The 20888-nt window shown below is 44.4% G+C and overlaps 1 protein-coding gene across 4 annotated transcripts in view; it reads right to left on the bottom strand.

Annotated features, from left to right (window-relative positions):
- The window catches only part of SLC20A2 (solute carrier family 20 member 2), a 55580-nt gene that overhangs the window by 11751 nt on the left and 22941 nt on the right, over nucleotides 1-20888 (bottom strand). For all 4 annotated transcript variants that reach the window (XM_082759126.1, XM_082759125.1, XM_082759128.1 and 1 more), the window contains exons 2-8: nucleotides 18811-19361; nucleotides 14506-14646; nucleotides 13188-13273; nucleotides 11453-11549; nucleotides 9385-9501; nucleotides 8491-8694; nucleotides 6477-7065 (exon numbers count right to left, since the gene is read on the bottom strand). In XM_082759126.1, the coding sequence (XP_082615252.1) occupies nucleotides 6477-7065; nucleotides 8491-8694; nucleotides 9385-9501; nucleotides 11453-11549; nucleotides 13188-13273; nucleotides 14506-14646; nucleotides 18811-19099 (1523 nt within the window). In that variant the 5' untranslated portion in view covers nucleotides 19100-19361. The remainder of the gene's footprint in view (nucleotides 1-6476; nucleotides 7066-8490; nucleotides 8695-9384; nucleotides 9502-11452; nucleotides 11550-13187; nucleotides 13274-14505; nucleotides 14647-18810; nucleotides 19362-20888) is intronic.

Raw genomic sequence — 20888 nt, 5'->3', positions numbered from 1 at the left:
TGCTGTGTGTTGTAACTGATGGCCCTGAAACTGTAACTCTCTGCACATTGCAGGAGAGAGCAGATTGCATTTTACCAGGGCACAGGAATGCACATTTCTGCCATTCCCACCTCTTGGACAGACAGGGTTGGCAAAACTACCCAGGAAGAAATGCCTCTTCCAAATGGTACTGAGCTGCACCACCGGCAGGGATGAGCCATTCCCAAAAACGCCTGTGTAGCAAGGAGAAAGCCCCTCGTTTCCTTCTGCTCTTCTCCTGCTAGCCTGCAAGGCAAGAAAGTGATGGCACAGTTCAGGTGGCACCTACCTGAGCACTTCAGGACACAAGATTCACATCTACTGAGGAGACTGGCTGCACCTGCAGGACGGACTGCTATTAAAAACTGAAGAAATCAGATTTCAGGCTGCTCTTGGTAATCATAATGGACAGATAAGCTTCCTAAATATGCTAAGTGATCTTGAATACAGCTCTCAGGCAGGAAAGAAGAAATATTCATTTTGTAATCTGGCCTTATTATAGTTCCCATAGACCCCTTATTCAGCCAGGAGACCGAATCCCACTAAGCTCTCTGCGTGCAGTGAGGTACTGACAATGTTCTGGCCCTTTCTTCCTTTCATCCCCTTGCATTTACTCTGGGAAGAAGGGAGAAGGTGAGTCCCAGTGCAGCTGGTGTGCTCTGACCCATAACTCCAGTTAAGCCTGTAGGAAGGTGAAGAGAGAAGTTTCCTTTCACTGTATTCTGGGCAAACAGGTATTTTCTAATTTCACTTTCATTGCTTCGAATATCAATGTCTTCCCTATCTGGTAGCAATTCAGCTTCTAAAACACTGAAAGAATATCTAGAAATATATAAATACTAAATATTTTTACTCTAGGTCTGAAACAGTTTTAATTCCATCTTCAATAACATAACCTGAACTGTCTGGACAATACAAGAGTTGTTCTTCGTCAAGCCTGAGCCTGTGCTGGTAAAGTCCTGGCAGCCACCTCTAGCATTGCTGGCCAATTCCAGCATGGACAACCTGCCCAAGATGCCAGAGGGATGCCCGGCTGGCTAACCAGTGCCTTGTGCTGGAGCTGCCCGGGGTTAGCCATACATTTTCCCAGTTGCTTGGATGTGCTGTGGGGCAAAAGCACCATTTGCTCCCAGCTTTCTCATTCCTGACCCCATAGCAAAGCACAGGAGATGCTTATGGGGCTGTCGATTCTCTCCAGCATTGCCAAAGCAGCCTGACAAACTCCCCTGGCTTTCAGGAACAGCTCAATTCAGGCTTTGGTACGCAGCGTGGGCCCTACAGCTTCGGTGGCTCTCCCACTGCCCGCACCTATACAGTAACTCTGTAGGCTGCTGTGGCTGTGGCACCGAGCTGTGGATCATCGGGATTCCTGCTGAACAAACCTGTATTTACAGAAAACAAGCTCAGTCCAGCTCAGCCATAGGTGCATATAATCCCCGATGACCAACAAAGCCCAGCCTCTCTGGAAAGCTGGCTCTGAACAAGCGTTTAGGAAGCTGGCAGCTCTCCCCCTGTCACGCTCCTGGCCCGGGGCTTTTATTTTCCATCCTGCCCTTTTTATTCTCCCGTTGCCCTTGCGATGACCTGACGTGCTCCCTTTGTGCTTGGGTGCTGAGCCAGTGCGACCTGCTCGCTCGGCGCCGCTGATTAAATCCAACAACAACATTTTTTCAGAGGTTCTGTCCCAACACATTTCGTTGGGATTTTAAATTCTTTAGATTTCATTCAGCCCATGTGCACCGGAGTGTCACAAGGCTCCGGGCCCAGCTCGCTTGGTCCCAGCCTTGGAAGGGCTCCAGCATTCTCCGCCCGGAGCTGCCGAGGGCTGCAGCAGGCGGGCAGGAGGGGATGGTCTGAACAAAGCAGTCACCCAAATAAGGAGCTTCCACGGCTCCCTCTTTCTTCTAACATACAACTGCCCCGGCCTGCATCCCCATCGCTGTCGGCTCAAACACCAGCCACCCACATCAGTGCCCACAGCAAAGATTGCTGGTATCGCCTCGATGCTGAAAGGCATCTCTGAAGAGACCGGGGTCTAGTTAACCTCGTGCTGAGTTCTGAAGTCAAAGTCAAAATCCTAATTTAACTCTCCCTAGTCCAGAGAAAAGGTCTGGGCAGTGAAACAAGGGAAATTCCCATGTGATTCTTTCCCACTAATGTGCTATCCAGACCATCTGAGGCACTTCTGCTCCATCAAGAGTTTCAGAGCTGCATCATGGCTCAGTCCATGCCATACACTACTGTCTTGTGTTCCAGACCTGTTCCAGACCTAATCAAACATTTAACTACATGCAGCTTGAAATTGTTCTGTTAGGTTTTAATTTTTCTCTCTCTGCTCCTCTGATCTGCTCCTGTCCCTTCCAGGCATAGCAGCAAACAGCCTGATGGAAAATAAAGAGAACACGTGGGAGGAAAGACAGCTCTGGGACACAGAAGGAAAATGGAGGAGACGAGTCCAAAAAAAAAGATGTGGATGAAGTAGGTGTTGCCCTGAATGTATGAGTGAGGAGCTTAAAACCAAATGCGGAGGAAAGCTGGATTTTAATGACATGATTCAAGGATGAGAAAGAATAGGGAAGCAGCAGCAGCACTTAAAATGAACAGAAGGAAGGGGAACAAGGGAGGGAGAGGAAAAAATAGCAGTGCTCGGTGGAAGACGTATTGCCAACGATGGCTTTCTCACTGAAATGTGGACGGAAAGATGTGCTATTAGCTAGGTCTTGCTGCATTATTTTTAAGATTGTAAATTGCTTCCTGAGCTCTGCAGATCTTTATGTGACATGCTGAGGAACTGAAAGCCCACTAAGAAGTGTTTTGCTCTGCTAGACACAGACTGGCAAAATGTCTGTGCTACATCACCCACAGCATAGATACCTGAAGACCCTGAGCGTTGTATCAACCCAGCCTTTTTATCACACAGAGGGGTCTTTAGTTTCTAATGTTTAGCTGGAACTAAGTACAATTGTAGGGATGGGTCCCTTTGCAAACCAGGATCAGATCTCATACCCATGGCTGTCCTCTTGCATTTCTAGCAGCTGACAAAATTAAGCTAACTTGTTTTTTCAGTTTTGCACTTACATGAATTCAGCTTAAAAGAGATCTTGGAATAAAAAGCATTTAATAAAAACATATGCTTGCTTGCAAGTTTGGTAAGATCACACTGACAGAAGTAGAGATCTGGAAAACACAAAATAATACGAATTTTCAGGAAAGGATATTGCCAAGGCAACAAGCCAGTCCAAATGGAGAATTCTGGGGAAACTAGGCTATTGATGCAACAAATCATACTGCACAGAGTCTAAACCTTGTCTTTCACTGCTCCCAGCTCCTACCAATGACCAAAAGTTGGGGTTGTTCAGCCTGGAGAAGAGAAGGCTCCAGGGGAACCTTACAGCAACCTGCCAGTGCCTAAAGGGGGCTACAGGATAGCTGGGGAGGGACTGTGTTAGCGGGTGTACTGACAGAACAAAGAGAAATGGCTTTAAACTAAAATAGGGTAGGTTTAAATTTTATAGAAGGAAGAAATTTTTCACTCAGAGGGTAGTGAGGCACTGGCACAGGCTGCCCAGAGAAGCTTCGGATGCCCCATCCCTGCAGGTGCTCAAGGCCAGGCTTGATGGGGCTTTGGGCAATCTGGTCTGGTGGGAGATGTCCCTGCCGGTGGCAGAGGGGTTGGAAGCAGACAGTCTTTAAGGTCCCTTCCAACCCAAACTATCCTATGATAACTCCAAATTTGATTTCTGAACAGACTACATCCTTACAGATCACTTCAAACAATCTCTACTACCCTTGTCTGTGACAGAAAAGGCAAGTGATGCTTGCATGAATATGTCAGACCTCAAGGAATATCTGTAGACATCATCTAGAGGGTATAAAAGAGTGGCAGGGGCACTTACTGCTGTAGGCTGCAATCTTTCTGCAATGGTTTTCCCTCAGAAAAGGAACAAAGGAAATCCATTTGTTTGCTATGCAAGTTAGAAGCTCTGCAGGACTACCTGACACAAGCGAAATCTCTGCATAACCAAGTGCTGCCTCCTTGGCATGATGTGCTGAACGTGTTTGGATTTCCAGTGGGATTTTGGCAGGGTCCCTCAGCCAAGGCCCTTCAGGAAATTAAGCTGCCGTGGGATGAAAGGCAGGCAGTCTCAAAAAGGCAACCTGGAAGAGAGGCAGAAAGCGCAGCAAGAGCAGGACAGCTCCCTTATAGGCATCAGTTAAACAGACTGGGATTCCTCCTCATGGGCAAAGAAATAAAAAAAATAAAAAAAATAAAAAGGGGGGGGGAGCTCAGAAAGCAATGGGACAAAGTCCTGGGATAAAAAGCCATCAAAATAGAGCTGTAGACAAGAAGCTCTGGAATATACATCCCCTTGGCCATAGATGCTGGGAGGAAGAGTACATGAGAAGAAATATTGGTGCTGTTTGTCCTTCTCCATACATTTTTTCCCCTTGGCACCTGCTGCTGGTCACCACCGGAGCTTGGGTACCAGCCTCCCTGGGTCTTTGCTCTTGCCCAGTATGCTCAGAGCAGAAGTCCTGACCAGCAGAGAACATCCAAGAGAAAAGAAAGTCACAATGGTGTCCTCTGATCCAGAGGGAAGACAACTGTGTGAGGGCATCTTGGACTCCTTCTGGGAGCCAGATCCCTGTAATGAAGTGAGTAATAACAAGAGCGAGGACAAGAAGGCTCTTCAGAAAGCATTATTCTGAATTCCCAGGACACTGTCTGGATGGGACGGGCAGAAACATGTTTTTAAGTGTATTTGAGATGAGCCGTGAGTTAAATTGGGTGGCTGACAACAGCGAGGAGCAATAACCGTTCTCGCTGTGTGGGATGGTGTTTGCCCAGATGCCTAAGGAGGACTATGAAAGCTATGAATGCTGTAAAGCCCCTCTGCAAATGCTGAAACCAACACCAGCAGCACACAGCTAAAACTGCAAGAGTTCAGCAAGAAGGAGGCTCAGCACAGCCCAAGCTAACCCGAAAAGATTGCTGCTTCTACAAGGAGCTCCTCTGAGCACACCACCACAGGGGGACTTCAGTATGGGACTAAAGTGGATCAGTGCAGGCTTGGGAAGAGGCAATCCAGCCCAGTCCTAAAGGAAAAGAAATATGCCATTTTTCCAGAGGAAAAACACACAAACCAGCCTTCAGCCACGTGCCACCAAGAGGGCTGGGAGCAATGCAGCTGTGTAGATGAAATGATGTTGAAAGCAGGTGAGCAATGTGAGCGCAGACAAGGAAGGCAAAAAAATGCTCCACCCTGAGCCTACTTCCTCGGTCCTTTGATCAAAAGTCCTATACATCACTGAATTAAAAAAAAAAAAAAAAAGAGGGAAACAGGTGAACAGGTGGTCAAATGAGTGGAATGTATGGGTGTTTCTCCAACAGGGCATGGCCAGGCAATGGAGGGCAAAGAGGTGCAGATAAACATTTCTAAGACCAGCTCCAAGATTTTATCAGCTGATTCAATACAAGCATGAGGAAAGACTCTCAGAGGACAATCCTTTTCCCATATTACTGGGAAACGATGTTAATGCCACAGGGTTTAAGGACAGACACACTTAAGCCAAATGGTTGAGGGATGAACTCACCGGCTTCCTTTGTCATAAAAAAGAGTTATTCAGCAGTGACAGCAGCTGTGGATAAAACTCCTGCCAGGAGATGGGAATCTTAACTGAGTAGATTTGCCATAGCCCATGTCCTCTCTCTGCATGGGCCACAAGAACATACCCAGACTTACTAAGGGTTATCTCCCTTTTTTTTTTTGGTAAGAGAGCTGTGGCAGCTGGAGAGGTTGTATGTGCAGTTTATAAATTTCAAAATAACTCCAAGGCTTGTTAGATTTTTTGGGCTATGTAGTGATACACCACCTCATATTGTCCTCGACCCTGCTTGTGGCTGGAAAACTCAAAGCAAAAGCTTCAGCAAAGGGAGATTTATAAAAGCTGGAGCAATCCAAATGAAGACATTCTTCACACACCTCTTCTTGCCATGCAATGTGATGAGAGAGAAAATTCATCTAATGATAAAAATAGCCTAAACCTCTCATTTGCTGATAGTCTCCAATCTTGCAGTTAAAATAAGCTGTGAACTCTGCAGGGCAGGGACCATCTTGTTTGTTTTCACAGTGGTCAGCATGCCAGGGCACCGATCCCTGGGGGACTCTCAGTGCTTGAAAGCTTGCCACAATTAAACCAGAATTAAACTAATTACTCCACAATAACTTAGCAGAGAACAGGAAAGATGGTACCATTGAGAAGAAAATAAACCATCAACTGAGCAGCCGAACTCCTGAGAAGAACTGGGGACATCAGTGTAACAAGCTTTGCAAGACACAGCACTAATTATCATCTACCTGTACAAGTTTTCTGACTGGCCACATCCCCAAGCTGTCAAACCTTGCTCCAAGATGTAAATTATAAAATCGCTGGTTTGTGAGATCTCATCCTCTTACCTGACATCATTCCCTCCATGGGCAAAGGATCCAAAACAGGCTGTTAAGATCTGGAGGAAGTGGAAAAGTAGATGGACCTGAGACGTGTCCTTCTCTTCCTTGTCCTCTTCCACAGGATCTTCTGGGGGCCGGTTAGGATCTGCAAGCTCAGAGGCCAATTTCATTTCCACTCCACCTTCTTCAGCCTCGATCTCTGCCTCAGCCACTGCATTGCAATAGCTGGAGTAGCTGTCATAGCGAACTCGTTTCTTAGAGTAGGACACTGTGTCTCCCACTAACTTCTCACTGTCCTCCGGAGTGGATGGATCTGCTGCCTTGAAGGAGGAATGCACAGGCATGCCACAAATAGCAGCTGTGTAACAGGTATAGCTGTTGTTGCGTCGTAACAGTTTGTAGTTGTTTTCTTGAGCAGGCCTCTCATCAGTGGCCCTGTCCAGGTGCATTTTGTGTAGCAAGTCTTTGTATAAACCTGAGTCCTTGTGCACAGTGTGATAGACGTGACCGTCGCTCCTCACCTGGCCGTCGAAGCTGAAGGTGCCATTGGAGACTGGTGATTTCACAGAGGTGTGCGTCATAGAAAAGGCCCTTCCTAAAAAAGGCAGAGATTTAGAGTTGTTACTGCTCTCAAGTGCAACTTGGAAGCTCTCTCCCACTTCACAGGACATTAAAATAAGTGTAAATGACTAAAACAGCAGCCATCCTAGGGTACAGGACAAATAAGATTAATTTGCAATACACACTTTAAATAATAGAAAAGTCAATCCACCATGAAATAAATTCTCCCATTGAAAGATGGGAGTACACCAAAAGCACAAAAATAGTTTTGTTCCAGCACTGGGTCTCCCACAGACATGCAGGAGGACCTGCAGCAAGTCACAGAGAACCAGCTACTCCAAGGTGATATTGGAAGCCTAAATCCTCAGTTCTTTGGAAAATTCACTTCTGTAAAAATTCTGGATTTGTAAAATAAGCTCTTCTTTTTCTCAGATTTCGTCTGCTTTGGATATGCCTACTAAGTGTGTCAGAAAAGGTGGTCTTACTGCAATTTGATACTGAATATGAGGTCACTTTTCAAATGCACCTATACTTAAGAGACATTTGCACAACTTAAAAATAATTTTAAAAACAGAAAACAAAAAAGCTCACATTCTGCAAAAGTATTTCCTCAGCTATTCAAGTGCCTTACATGTTTTATTTCTATGAGTATGGTTATTCCCACTGTATACATTTAACATCACTGAATGTTGTAGAATACCACAGCTAAGCTGGTATTTCTGAAGAAACTCTCTTCACTTCCTGACTCCCCACATTTCCACTGTGCAACATCCACAACCGTTTTAGCTGGTTTTGAAGTGGAAGCACGCACTCAAAGAGCTTCCCGTCATGACTGATTTGATTTTGTGAGAATCAAATATTTACTAAACAAATGATGGGGTTGGGTTGTGTAGATGTCAGTAAGTGCTACCAGAGTCAACAGACTGCAAGTGGGTGGCAGGGGGGTGATCCCGCCACACAGAACAGAAAGAACTTTATGCACGCTAGCATACTTCTCGTGAATATATTTTCAGAAAACAATGCATGAGATTTTTCTAGTGGACATGCTCCAAATGGTCATACATTTGTCAACTAAAACCCAAATCTTTTCATCTCCTGTGGGAACATGCTGGTAATCTTTGTGGCTGAATTTAACCTTCATACATCAGCTGTTTGTGTTCTCTATATTTTTCCATTGCTTAAAAGGACAGAAGTCCCATTAAGAATATCAAGTAAAGCAGAAAGGAAAGTCATTTCTGCTTTCGGCTGTTTATAAAATGCACATTCAGACAAAAAAAATGTAATTGTTTACAAGTCCTGTCTAGAAAATGTCACCTGTAAATAAGAATATTTCTCAACAAGTGGATTAGAGCTGGAAATTCCAAACACCAACTCACCATTTACTACAGACCTACTTGCTGCAAGAAACCCTATCAAAACAAGGGGAAGATAAACCCTCTGTGTTGTCTTAGTTTCTTACCATATGGTACACGTGGATGGTTTCCATTCGCAATAGTATCTGATGCCCCGGCAGCTTCTGTTGCTGAGCCAGTAAGGGGAATTGAGCTCTCATCAGATGTTTTGGCACCAGGAAGCTCTTTAAAGACTGGTGTTTCTTCATCTTGAATTTTATCAAGACTTTCATCTGATATCCTTGACAGTGCAGCATCTTTCTTTAACCGGCCTAAGGAAACAACAGGACTGTAATTTTAAACCCAACCTCTCTGTCTCACTGCTTATGTTTCCAGTGTTTGCATCAGTGGCATAGATCCATGTGGATACAATAGCTTGGTTTTGTTTCATACACATTTTTTATTTATTTCTAACACTTAACTTCACTAAATTCATCTGAGAAAATGCTAGAGCATCCCATAACTTCACCGACATAGGTGCCTGAAGTAAAACACCAAGCTACTCATTTGTTAATTAAATCTGAAAATTTTCTCTGCGTTTTTAACCCCGTGTTTGCTGAAAATAGCAAAGCAAACAAGCAAAACACTGCTAGTCTAAAAGCTGCAATCAGTTCAGCTTACTGTAAAGTTTAAGAAGTCACTTGAAGATAATCGTTCTGCCAGGTTTCTCTGTTCAACATTTCTTTAACAAAATATAAAACAGATTATATTCCAGGATTTATTTTCCTGTTTCTGCAAGACTGTGGAAGATGTAAGCACTGCAATGGATTGCCTAAAGAGGTTTTGAATTTCTTCCACTGCAGGTTTTTAGGAGCAGGTTACACAAACACATGAGGAACAGCTTCAGCACACCCTGCCTGTGGGTGGGGACTGAATTAGATGACCTCTCAAGGGCACTTCAGTTCCAAAATGAAATGTTCCACCATTCGACATCACCCGCGTTTCATCACACAGCTACTTACTTTCTATTTTTCTCTTCATCCAGGGACACACAAAAATCCAAACTAAGACAGCAAATACTAAGGATACGCCGACTGATATCAGAGCAATGGCCCACATTGGCAATATCAGTCCTAGTACTGTGAAGACACAAATAAAACCCAAACAAACTGTGAATTAGCATCACTTAGTTATCTCAAGCAATGGAAAAGCAGTCACACAGAAGACCATGTTCACCGTCTACTCAAACCCAACATGAATGAGCTGCTCATTTTTAACATATATGTTAGAAACAGCAAGTAGTCAAAAGGCCCAGGCCTCCAGGTCTCTGTGACCCCACTGTAACCTCATTTCCAAAACATCCACACCAGGGCTGCTAAAACAAGTTTGTCAGGACTGTATATACTAATGCATGTTAAACTGCGTTGCCCATTAGGGTAAGTATTTTCCCGACCTTTGCTCTGGTCAATAAATCCTGCTGCTTAGCTTAATCTGAGCCATTATCTGCTTATGATAATAGCTTAATGTAGCACTTCAGAGCTGAGGTTTCAGCCCTGCTATGCACAACCGTGCAACTTGTGCTCCTCTAAGCATTGCCTGTCTTCTGTTCACCCAGCACATTTCCTTGCTCTTGTTCAATTAAATAGTGTGATCAGTCCCTAGATGAAGAAAGAGTTTGGACTCTGACTTTTCAGACCTGCTTGTGTGTGCCTATCTTGAAATCCATGTGGTTGATTCATACTTGTTTGTAAACGTTGCCTGAACAGAAGCCTTGGAAGGTAAACATATATTGTAAACATATATTTCCTGTGTATCAGAGACCCACCTTCTCATTCACGCTCTTTAGAGACTGCTAAGCTGAAACAAAAGGGACATTAAGATTCTTATTTCTTTTATTTTGCTTAATGAGTCACTGCAGACTGCCTGACCTACTTCTGCAGTACAATTAGTCAGGAAATGTTGGTTATACAGCTGATTTACTGTGAAACATCTTGGATACCTAACCAACGAGGATATTGACTTAAGAAAAAATCACAGCTGAGTTATGCTTCCTTTAAAGAGGGATCTTTGCAAGCTCTTCATTCATTTCAGTGATGTTATGCTATCAAGCAGAGTCCACAGAATGCATTTTTTTAGTTTGTCAGGTTTTAGAGAAAATGGATTTCTATTCAAAAAAGGTCTCTTTCTAAACCTATTTTTTAATTCAGGAGTCTCCCTTCACTTGCATGATCATTCATGGCTCTGGGCAATAATCTCATCTAAAGATAACATTAAATGACCAGACTCTTCAATAAGGTAGTTGAGAGCATTGAACATCTTTTATTTTTCTGAACTCTCTTACTGCAAGTGTATGTTTAAACACATGCTGCTTAAATAAAGTAAAACACACAAATATAAATATATAAATGGAAGTATAAGTATATAAATGCACATAAAAGTATACAAATGTGCAAAAATATAAATACAAATAAAGTTAGAGTCACAAAAATGATGCATCATTTCCTTCTACTTAGTCGCAATGAAAAAACACAGCACCCAAGAGAGAAGATGCATTAAATGCAGAAACAAGCTTGGGGCTTCTTATCATTGAAGGGAAATAAAGAAGTAAATTTAGTTAATAGGAGCTGTGCCAGATTTGCCAGAACAGTGACTCTGTTGATTTCAGTGGAGTTACAGCATTAGATGTAGTGCATACAGCCTCGCTGACCGCTCTGTACCTTCCCTCCTTTCTGTATGTATCTGCAATACCATTGAGAGAAAAAATGCAGCTATTTAAATTCAGATACATGAAGCCAAACTGGGAGCTCAGTATTTCCCTTTTCCTCTAAAGAGGAATTTTTTCCTAGCTGTGCCTTGCCCCCCTAAACAGAGTGATCAAGAGGGAGTAACAAAAACTCATGCATGAATGGAAGCACATGCAAATAAATGGCTTACTCTTGCCCTCATTAACTCCTAACAAAGAAAAGAGCTGTGCAGCACTCACAGCTATGTGACAGCACGCAGGTGGAGTATCGTTACACAAAACTAACACGACACAGTGGCTGCAGGAAGCCTCCCTGCTAGGCCTCCCACGGCAGACAGCTCACTCACCTGGTGCCCCTGTGTACATGATGGAAAACACATTAATAGCGATGGTAGCAGCATAGAACACTGGAAGTGCACGGAGACCATTGGGCACGGGGTCTTCCTGCAGAGAAACCAGGAAAAAAAGGGAAACATTAGCTGGGTTTTCCACCAGATTAGTGTCAGCATGAGCCAACGTGAGGAAAACACGTGCTCCCAAGCCAGTGCCAGGCAGGTGAAACCTTCAGAACAATGCTGAGGGAAGGATGTTGACCCGTGTGGTTACACCTGAACCCCCAACGCTGGTCTTGGCCAGCGCCAGCAGTCTGGGGAAGCTCAACACTGGTCATGGGCACCATGGGTTATAGCTTCAAGTCTGCTGCAGACCTGCTGGCTTTAATTCTCACACCTGGGGGAGGAAAGCTTCTTCCTCTGAGTGTTTTCCTTCACAGGGGGCTGTTCTGGTTGCCACATCGAGCATTTTACCTGAAGCTAGCACATGGCTGTGCCTTGCTGTCCGGCGCAGAGCTCAGAGGTGGGCACAGGAGGCAGGCGGCCACCATGGCCTCGTGCCTCTGCTGCTTACAAGCTGACGGCGCAGCGGAAATGCACCATGCAAAGCGTGGAAAAAGCCTTTGTGAAGAGAGAGCTTTGGCCCTTTGACAGGCTCCGTGTGGTTGGGAAGAGCCTGGCGAAACCAAGGGCTGGTTAGTCAGGTTTTGTTTCTTGCTGCCACGAGCAACAAAAGGCAGTGGAGAGTAGGGTGCAGTGGCCTCACGCCACCCTATGCAGGGGCATGCGTACAAGGGCACATTTGTGTGATTCTGATAATCAATTTCCTAAGCTGTTAGGTTTTGAATGTAATAGAGGAACTTTTTTCCCTAGAATATCTCGTCCTTCATGCAGCTTGAGTCATTTTAAATTCAAAGCTGTGTCCGTTCAGACTTATCATCTGCTTCTATCACTGACATTTATTTACATCAGAACTAAAGAACGATGAAGCTGGGGTTACAGGTGGTGTTATTTATAGCAAAAGAATTAATTCCTCATCTATTTAAGTTCCCTGTATAACCACTAACATAGTGTCCCTTATTTTAGGTCCTTGTCATGTGTCGTACCCCCCATTTTAGCACGCTGAATGGTGCGAGAGAAATAGAAAGAGCAAATAAAAGTACTCTGATTTCCAGCCCTTGCAGGGTGGCAAGCAAATCATCATCTACACTGGAGACAGACAGACTGATGCTACCTCAAAGTTGCCACTTCTGACTGAGGTCACTAAAACCCGATAATTTAAATTTCTTGAGAATCTAGGAATACACAGATGCCTGTCTTCTAATATCTCATGCACTAGAAAACCAAAGCTTAGAATTTCTGTGAAATATTAATGAGAGTATCTCCCAGTGAGGAGTATTCTTTTTAAATAACAGTTTGAATTGCTATCATGAGGCTAAGTCAAGGCCAAGAACTTTGTGCTAATAAACCAGCATCTCAGTGTATCATCTTTCAATGAAACATAATCTACGGTATCAATTAGCTTCTGATGCACTTGCATAGCACTTTCTAAACCTCAAATATGTGTTTTGTTACTTACTCTGAGCTTTTAGAGCAAATACAGTTCCAACAGCTAGACAAAAAATGACAGGTCTCCTATCCAAAAAGCAAGCCACAGACTTTCAACCCTGTGGAAATGCCAGCACTCAAATGACAGGCTAGAACACAGTCTTCGTAACAAGCGTTCATTAGAATGGTGAGATTCATTTACCTTCTTTAAAATGAAGAATCTAATCAGCACAAAGAGTATTCCAGACATCAAGCCAGACAGCAGTGGGGAAATAAACCAAGAGGCAACTGTGTTGAAAAAAAAAAAAAAAAGAAAGAAAAGAACATGAAATATATAACATACTTGCATAATAGTTAAGCAGCTAGTGGTCAGTGAGCAATGTGTTCAGAATGGTTCTTGTACTGCACATCTGGAAAGAATATTCCAGATATTTACTTATAACTGGTGCAGCTCAATTACCACTGACACTCATGAAAGCTAAAGTAATGCTTGGCACTATTAGAAACGTCAGCCAAAACATTTCCAGATAATTGTGCAAGTTTAGTTATCAAATTAATCAGGAAAATTTCTTCCTGGCTGATGCAGAGCGGGCCAAGAGAACCCCTGTCATTTCCTAATCACCATGACTCTGAGTGGTGCAAGCAAGTGGGAATAATCTTACCCTGTGAGCAGCAGGATGCTGTGCTGCTCACAGGGTAAAAGTCTTGATTTCCAAAATGCCACAGAAGCATCCACTGCAGTGAACAATGTGCATAAATTTTTTTGCGGGCAAGATTTGCAAGTGTTCAGGACTGATTTAACTGAAGTGGGTGGCAAAACTCCCACTGATTTCAATAAAACGGGATTAGGGCAGCGCTCTGGAAATCTTACCCAGAGTGATTTATTGTTTGTGACACAGTTAACAGATTGATTCTGCTGTCATCTCAGGCTTGCTACAAACTTTATTTTACTTCTGACAGATTTAAAAGAAAAAAACGCCTTACTCTAGCTTCTCTAAAGCTCAACTCTATTTCCATGCCTTCAACCCCAAGTGCTTTTAATGCAGGGTTTAGGCTGCGTCTTGGGTTACAAGGCTTACAAAACAATACAGAAACCTCCCTCACATCCCCGCTTGGCGATGCTGACCGTGGGAGGCTGTGATTTAAGCATGTGCTGCGCGCCCAGCATTCGCCTCCCTGGTGCTGGTGGGTGGAGAAACATGACGGTGGGCACTCACATGATGGCTAGCGTCGCTCAGAGTGAGAGTGAGGTGGTATGAGCTGCCACAAAAAGAATTGCAAGAGGAGTGTCACCTTGAAGCACGTCTGGGAGGCACCATGTCTCCTCTTCAACTTACTGCTGGGGAAGCACAACTTGTGTTTTACCCCTTTCGTGGCTAAAATGCAAGTGCTGCAGCCCTTAGGTAGAAAATAACTTAAGAAGGGAGTGCTACCAGCACAGGGCACATTTCTGAGAAAGCTTCTGCAGTCAGCGCACGCTGTTTGACAAACCCTGCCGCATTAAAGGAAATGGCAATTACCAATCTTGACAAGCTGCATCCACTGGACTCCCTGTGTGCCAATTGCGACGAGGGAAAAGCCAATTGTAGCACCTACGATGCAATGGGTCCCCGATATTGGGAGTTTCAAGAAAGATGCGATCAGCTGCCAAACAGCAGAACCTAGAAAGTGAAGGAGGGGGGAAAAAAACACCAGCTGTAAACAACAATAGTAACAGTAGTGTCACACAGAAAATTCTTAGCCATGTACCCACGTTCTTTTACGAGCGCTGCCTACGCTCCACATGCACAATGGAGATCTCCCAAAGAGAGTTTTGTTCCTGCTCCGTCTCTAAAAGCAGACACTGTGACAGTCTAATAGCAGCTTTGAACACTCCATCTCCTTTGCAATTTTTTTTATTACTAAAGCACTTAACGCTGCACAACGGGTCTGCTCTTTTTTGAAGGCTTTCACTATTTTTCCCTACTTAGCCCATCAGACTGAATATGCAAACAGCTCCTGGTTTCAAGCTTAGAAAGCTCATTAAGCTTAGAAAACCTCATTCCTGGGAGATGAACCTGGAAGCCTCCAAGAGATCAGTGTCAGGAGAAGTGTCACAGTTTCACCGACACACTGCCCATGCTCCTGAATTCAGATGCTACCAGGAAAGGGCTCAAATCCCGGCCCAGGGAGTATTTGCGCCTCTTCTCAGTGGTACACGGCCACTGTCCAGAGTCCTCTGCAGGACAAACAGACTGAGGAGGGTGAGAGGATGCTCTCACCACCTTCATTTGCAGCACCGGACAACTCAGGCTGTGGAAAAAAAAAAGAACCCTAGCACCACAGAGCAGGCCTTGTATTTTCAGTCGTTGGGTCAGACAGACGGCTGCTGGACACCCAGCTCCATGCCTCAACCCAGTTTCACACTGAAGCACTGAATGTCCTAGAAGGACTCAAGTTCCCTGCTCCTCTCGTGTGAGGAGATGAAAATCATTTTGGTGGAGACTCGGGTTTTCTGTTGATCTCGCCCAATAGTAGAGGACTCTTACTATCTCTTCTTGATCTTGAGACTTCATGGTCTTGAGAGGAAATCTTTGTGTGCAATCAAGCTGCAGTGAAAGATCCTGTAATTTCAGGCTCGTGCCACCAGTGCCAACAGACCTGCAGCAGACATGGGTGACAAAGCCAGGCCACTGAACACACGCTCTCACTCAAATCCCAGCCTCCATCCTCAGCCCTACCAGGAGAGGATGGCTTGAAGCTCTTGAAACGGAGCCTGGTTAAATACCAGGGTACAAAAGCACTGAAAAAGAGCTGCAGTGAAGTTTTACAGCTCCACAACACAGGCATCAAGAAGAGAGAGAACAAGGAGCCAGTTCCTGATGCCTCCTGAGCCTGCCCAATGTCCCTTGTGCAAGGAACTGAGCAATACCGCAGGGGAGGCATGGCAAGGGAGCAGCACTGGCAAGAGAGGCTGGTGAAGACAGATGGGAAGATAAAGAGAAATGAAGAGAAGAATGCTAGGTATACCTATAAAAAAGATTCAGAGGCTGCTTTGTCACTTCAGACAAGCTGTTGTAAGGTCAGCTTTCCCCCTTACAAATACCAAACTGCTCAGCCTCGCCAGACCAACTTGCTGGCATCGTATGCAGCTAGGTTTGGAAGTCAACCAGTTTGTAAAACTGCCCTCTCCTGGGGCACTGTCCCAAAACAACTGGTACTCCTATCGCTATCGGAAATTCTAGATCAAACAAGGAGCACCTGCTCTTTAATTTTTTGGCCTCTCTTCCCCTACGCTAAAATAAAAATAAGCACACTTCAAAACCTTTGACATGAACTTAAGAGACCAGCAAGTGGAAGTGAGGTGAAAGGGAAAACATGTGGTAGCATCTGTAAAGAGCCAAGTGAACAGATAGATGTCAGCCACAAATAGGTAATTACAGAAAAATCCTTTTTTTAAAAAAAAAGAAGGAAAATGCATCCAAGTCACAAAGTGCAAATGTGTGGTGTTTTTTTTTTTTTTTTTTTCTGGGGGGAAAAGAGGGAGCATGGAGCTATTTCTTACTTAATCAGCTTCATCTAGAACACAAACAGAAGGGAAAGTGGTGGAGGACTCAGATGGTCTGTGGAAGACAAGGTGCGGTCTAAAGAAGTTTAAGTGAGAAAAAAAATATTTAAATTAAGCCAGAGGAGAACTTTCCTCTGGGGCTGGAAATACCCAAAGCCAGGCACCTGAACTATCAACACCAGGCCTCAAGTCATCTGTGGTGTAAAATGTATGCTCACAAGCTCTGCAAAGCCAGCCCAGGAGCCAGAAGGCTCGCTAGAGTTTGTCCTGGCCCCTGACACAAATACTCCAGCACAGCAGCACCTTAAAAGCAAGAGTCCCCAACCTCCCAGCGCCCAACAAACCGTTCGGTAGGTCTCATTACAAAATGCTATGCTGCAAAATGTGGGCACAGGCTATGTCATCCCCAGACCATCCCGTTGCTCCCTGCTTCCTTCTCTCTTACAGGAGGTGCTTGCCCTGAAAATCACCTCCTGCTGTTTGCTGCAAGCATCAGAAGATCTTCCAGCAACATCTGGAAAGAGGACACTGTGGCTGGCGGTCCCTTCCAGACTCACTGAAGCTTCATCAAAATTCAGAAGCTAACTCATGGAAACATGATCACGATGCGTGAGAGAAAAGGGGGGGAGAAATGCAGAGGGAAAAGACAACGAGGAAAAGAAAACACACAGGAAGGCCCAGAGAAAACACAACAAAAACATCCAGAGAAAAGCTGGCAGTGGATTTGAGGGGAAAAAAACGGAACCTGCAGTTTGTAACTTGTGCTTAATTCAGAGATTTAAAATGTGGAATTTATTCCTAATGCCCTTACTGGAGGGAGGGAATGCAACTGGTCATGAAGTTCACACAGCCTTATGTAAATACACATGCAAATAAGTTGTTTTCTTTGAGCTTCTGGCCAGCTGCCGCCACGGGGGGGATGAGGGACGTAAAACTTTGCCCTGATGGGTTCAGGACATCGTGAGGAGATACAGGAAAGGGAAAGAACCCTTCCTCCTCAGGGGATCGCAGGTGCTATAGAGGCGGTGATGGTCAGAAGAGGCAGGGCACTTACTTTTCTGCAGGCATGCACCAGTTGGAAGTGACGGAGCTATCCCAAGAAGCACAGAGACACACCACCCATCCCACAGCTCAAGGGACAGACCAGCAGCCTGCAGCTGGCCCCGTGAGACGTCAAGGAAGGGGAGCCCAGGGGGAGCCCAGGGGTGCTGATGCTGCTTGGAGCCACCTGCCCTGCGTGAGGAGCCTTCGGGGAGCAGCCGCGGTACCGGCAGCGACCTCCCCTCTCGGCTGGGGAAGGGAGAGGGGAGAGAGCTTCTTCCCTCTCACGCAGACAAAACCACCTCAGACTAGCCCAGAAACCGGCGCTCAAAGCCCATCTTGATCCATTAATGGAGAAAATAAAGAAATGAAGAAACGGGAAAGTAACCATGAGCAGCATGGACCCACCGATTTTGCCCACAGGCTCTGCCTGAGGACTTTGGGGAGAGCGTTTGCTGCTCCCCGCACCCTGCCCTTTAAAAGCAGGTCTGCTATTGATCCTTATGGGAGCTCTCCAAATGCTCACAAAGCCCCTTGCACATAAACAAAGGAGAAATACCAAGGCTTAATGTTACTTACCTCAGAATATGCCATTTGTTCTAAACGAGATTAATTTAACTGCAAACAAAGGTGCACAGAGTGGACACGGAGGTACACAGAACTGCTGCTGGCTTGAGTCAGACAAAGCAAAAATACCTTAAATGTGTGACTGTCTGCCCGTACTTCTCCTTTAAGTTTTGTCAGGGGCCAGGATTAAGCATATGATTAATTGCAATCACTCAGTTAGACAACCAGTTTAAGCAAATACATTTGATTTCAGTATTTTTTTTTAAAACTATTTAAATAATTCCTTTTAGGACTTATTCATTGCAAACTGCTATTTCTGCAGGATCTTCTGTACCGTCGTAAAAAGGGTATGCTGACATATTTTCCATTTACAATAAAAACCTCCAAAATTATTTTTTTCAGTACCCTAGGAATATACATATATATGATACATTGCATTAAACATTTTTTTTCTATTAGTTAAATGGCTGAACAGCTGGAAAATATAACTAATTAGAAGTGCTTTAAAAAAAACAGGAGCCTAAAAGGGGAATACAGGCCCCTGTATTTGCACAAAACCAGACAGGCACGTCCACAAGATGGGAAGATTTAAAGTTAATTAAAATATTCACAGTGAGCAGGATGACAAACACACAGTGAATTTTACTTGGAACAGGAAAGCATTACTTACCGACCATGGCACTAACTTCTCCTGCCATCAGCAGCGGCTCGGAGCCGTTGTACAGGTTAACATCGATTATACCTTTCCGGATCGTTTCTCCTACTTTTGCTCCCAGCAACACTGAACCAGTGGTTTCAAAAACTGAAGCCAAAATGCAAGCCTGGCGCAAAGTCACTACACCAGATCCCACAGCAGTTCCGAAAGAATTGGCAACATCATTTGCACCGACCGAAAATGCTAAAATAAAAGCAATGATAAAACCCACAATGACCATCCACAGGTAATCATCCATTGCCATCTTTCCCCACAGCGTAGATCAGTTTCCCCTTTGCAAATAGTTAATAGTCAAGGCTGGAGGGCACCGTAACGGATTTGGAAAGCAGATTTCTTGTAAACAATGAGTTCTCTCTGGAAAGTGCTGGGTAGTGTTAGAATGTGAAGAAACTGCTAACTGCCGATTTTCACACTACTATAAATACTGTTCATTTGCCTGCTCTCGGTCAGCAGTGAAGCACATTCCATATTTTGCTCCCAAACTGGTACAGCAGCGATGACCTGTCCTGCAAAAGAAAGAAAGAGAAGAATTAAAAAAAAAAAAAAAAGGAGTTCTTGGCGGAGCCCGTCTCAGTGCGTGTTTTCAGTAGTAAACAGATATTTTAACCCACTAACGGTACCCTCCTTCAGCACGTGACTGTTCTAAATCATAAAGCAATTCAGAAAGGTTAAAATTAGGTCACCTCCAAAGCAACTCACTTCCTGCAGTATCACTGCCTGAGAAAATGTTTTGGTCACTTTGAAAGGATTCAGCCAGGTTGGGGTTTTGTTTGCGTCGCATTCACCAGGCAGTGCGATTAGCCCCCTTTCTAAGAGGAGGATTCATTTCGGCTCTTTGCACCAAGCGAGCATAGAGGATGCAAGACATACAGGCTGCACTATGCAGCCTGACTCCCAGCCCCTGTACATTGCTGTTGTGTTTTGCCAGCTGTAGCCAGCAATGCACCCCCTTGAAAAACGATTTTATCTAGATGTCTGTCTACAGAAAACACTCTGAAGAGCATTAATATTCATATATCGCTGTTATTACATTCCAGGCAGCAAGAATACAATTCTCTTACAGCTTTACAGTCACTGAAACAGCACAATGATCATAATATATAGGTCTATAGGCATACATGGTTATAAGTCTAGAAAAAAAGTGAATAAAAAGTTAAATCATAGAATGCTTTGGGTTGGAAGGGGTCTTAAAGTTTAAGCTTTCAGCTCTTTCCTATAGATAGTTACCAATTACTACTAACAGGCACATTATACTCAAACCATTTTTATACATATCTTCTAATATTTTTTGATGGTTTAATTTTTACAATGTCCTCTGGAGCTATGTCTTAATTAGTCTTTAATTAGTTTAATCTGAAAGATGAGAGAGATCTTTAAACCAAAAATGCAGAGAGAGAAAAGGGCTTTAAAATATAAAAGCTTGACCAAACAAAAGTGCATATCTCGATCTCTAGGTCGACAAGAGCCATTAAGTATATTTATATAAAACAAATTAAAAAAAAAAAATCCCTTTTCCATGATGCTATCACCTACCTCTCTTTCACTGCTAAGAAACAGAGGCAGTTAGAAACGAGATATACCATTTTCAAGAGTGTGTCAGGAAAAAAAAAAAAACAACACACTATTTCCTAGACTCAGCTCAGCCAGACGGCATGAATCCTGCACATAGTTGTCTCCCCCAAGCTCTTTATCTTTATGTAGGCTGTCATGGACACAAAGCATCACTGAACCCGAGCCGGATCCTGCTAAATGGAGCGACCAAGGCTGCTAGAGGCTGGAAGAGCTGCCCCAAACACCCCCGGCTGACACAAATGCATCTGCCTCGTCCACGGGCTGCTGCTCTTCCCCTAGCAGCCACCACGAAGCTACCTCGTGCCACCTTCTGTCTTCCCACCCGCTCTGTTTGGCTCCAGAAAAGTGCCGTTTGGGAGGTGGCGAGGGGGCAAAGGGACATCCAGCAGCAAATTCCCAACATCATAAGAAGCATTTCAGGAGACCTGGGGGACATCAGATGAAAAACACCAAACCCAGCA

Source organism: Aythya marila, assembly GCF_965140915.1.
Source record: "Aythya marila genome assembly, chromosome: 4".
Lineage (NCBI taxonomy): Eukaryota > Metazoa > Chordata > Aves > Anseriformes > Anatidae > Aythya > Aythya marila.
This window is presented reverse-complemented; position numbering and strand designations above follow the sequence as displayed.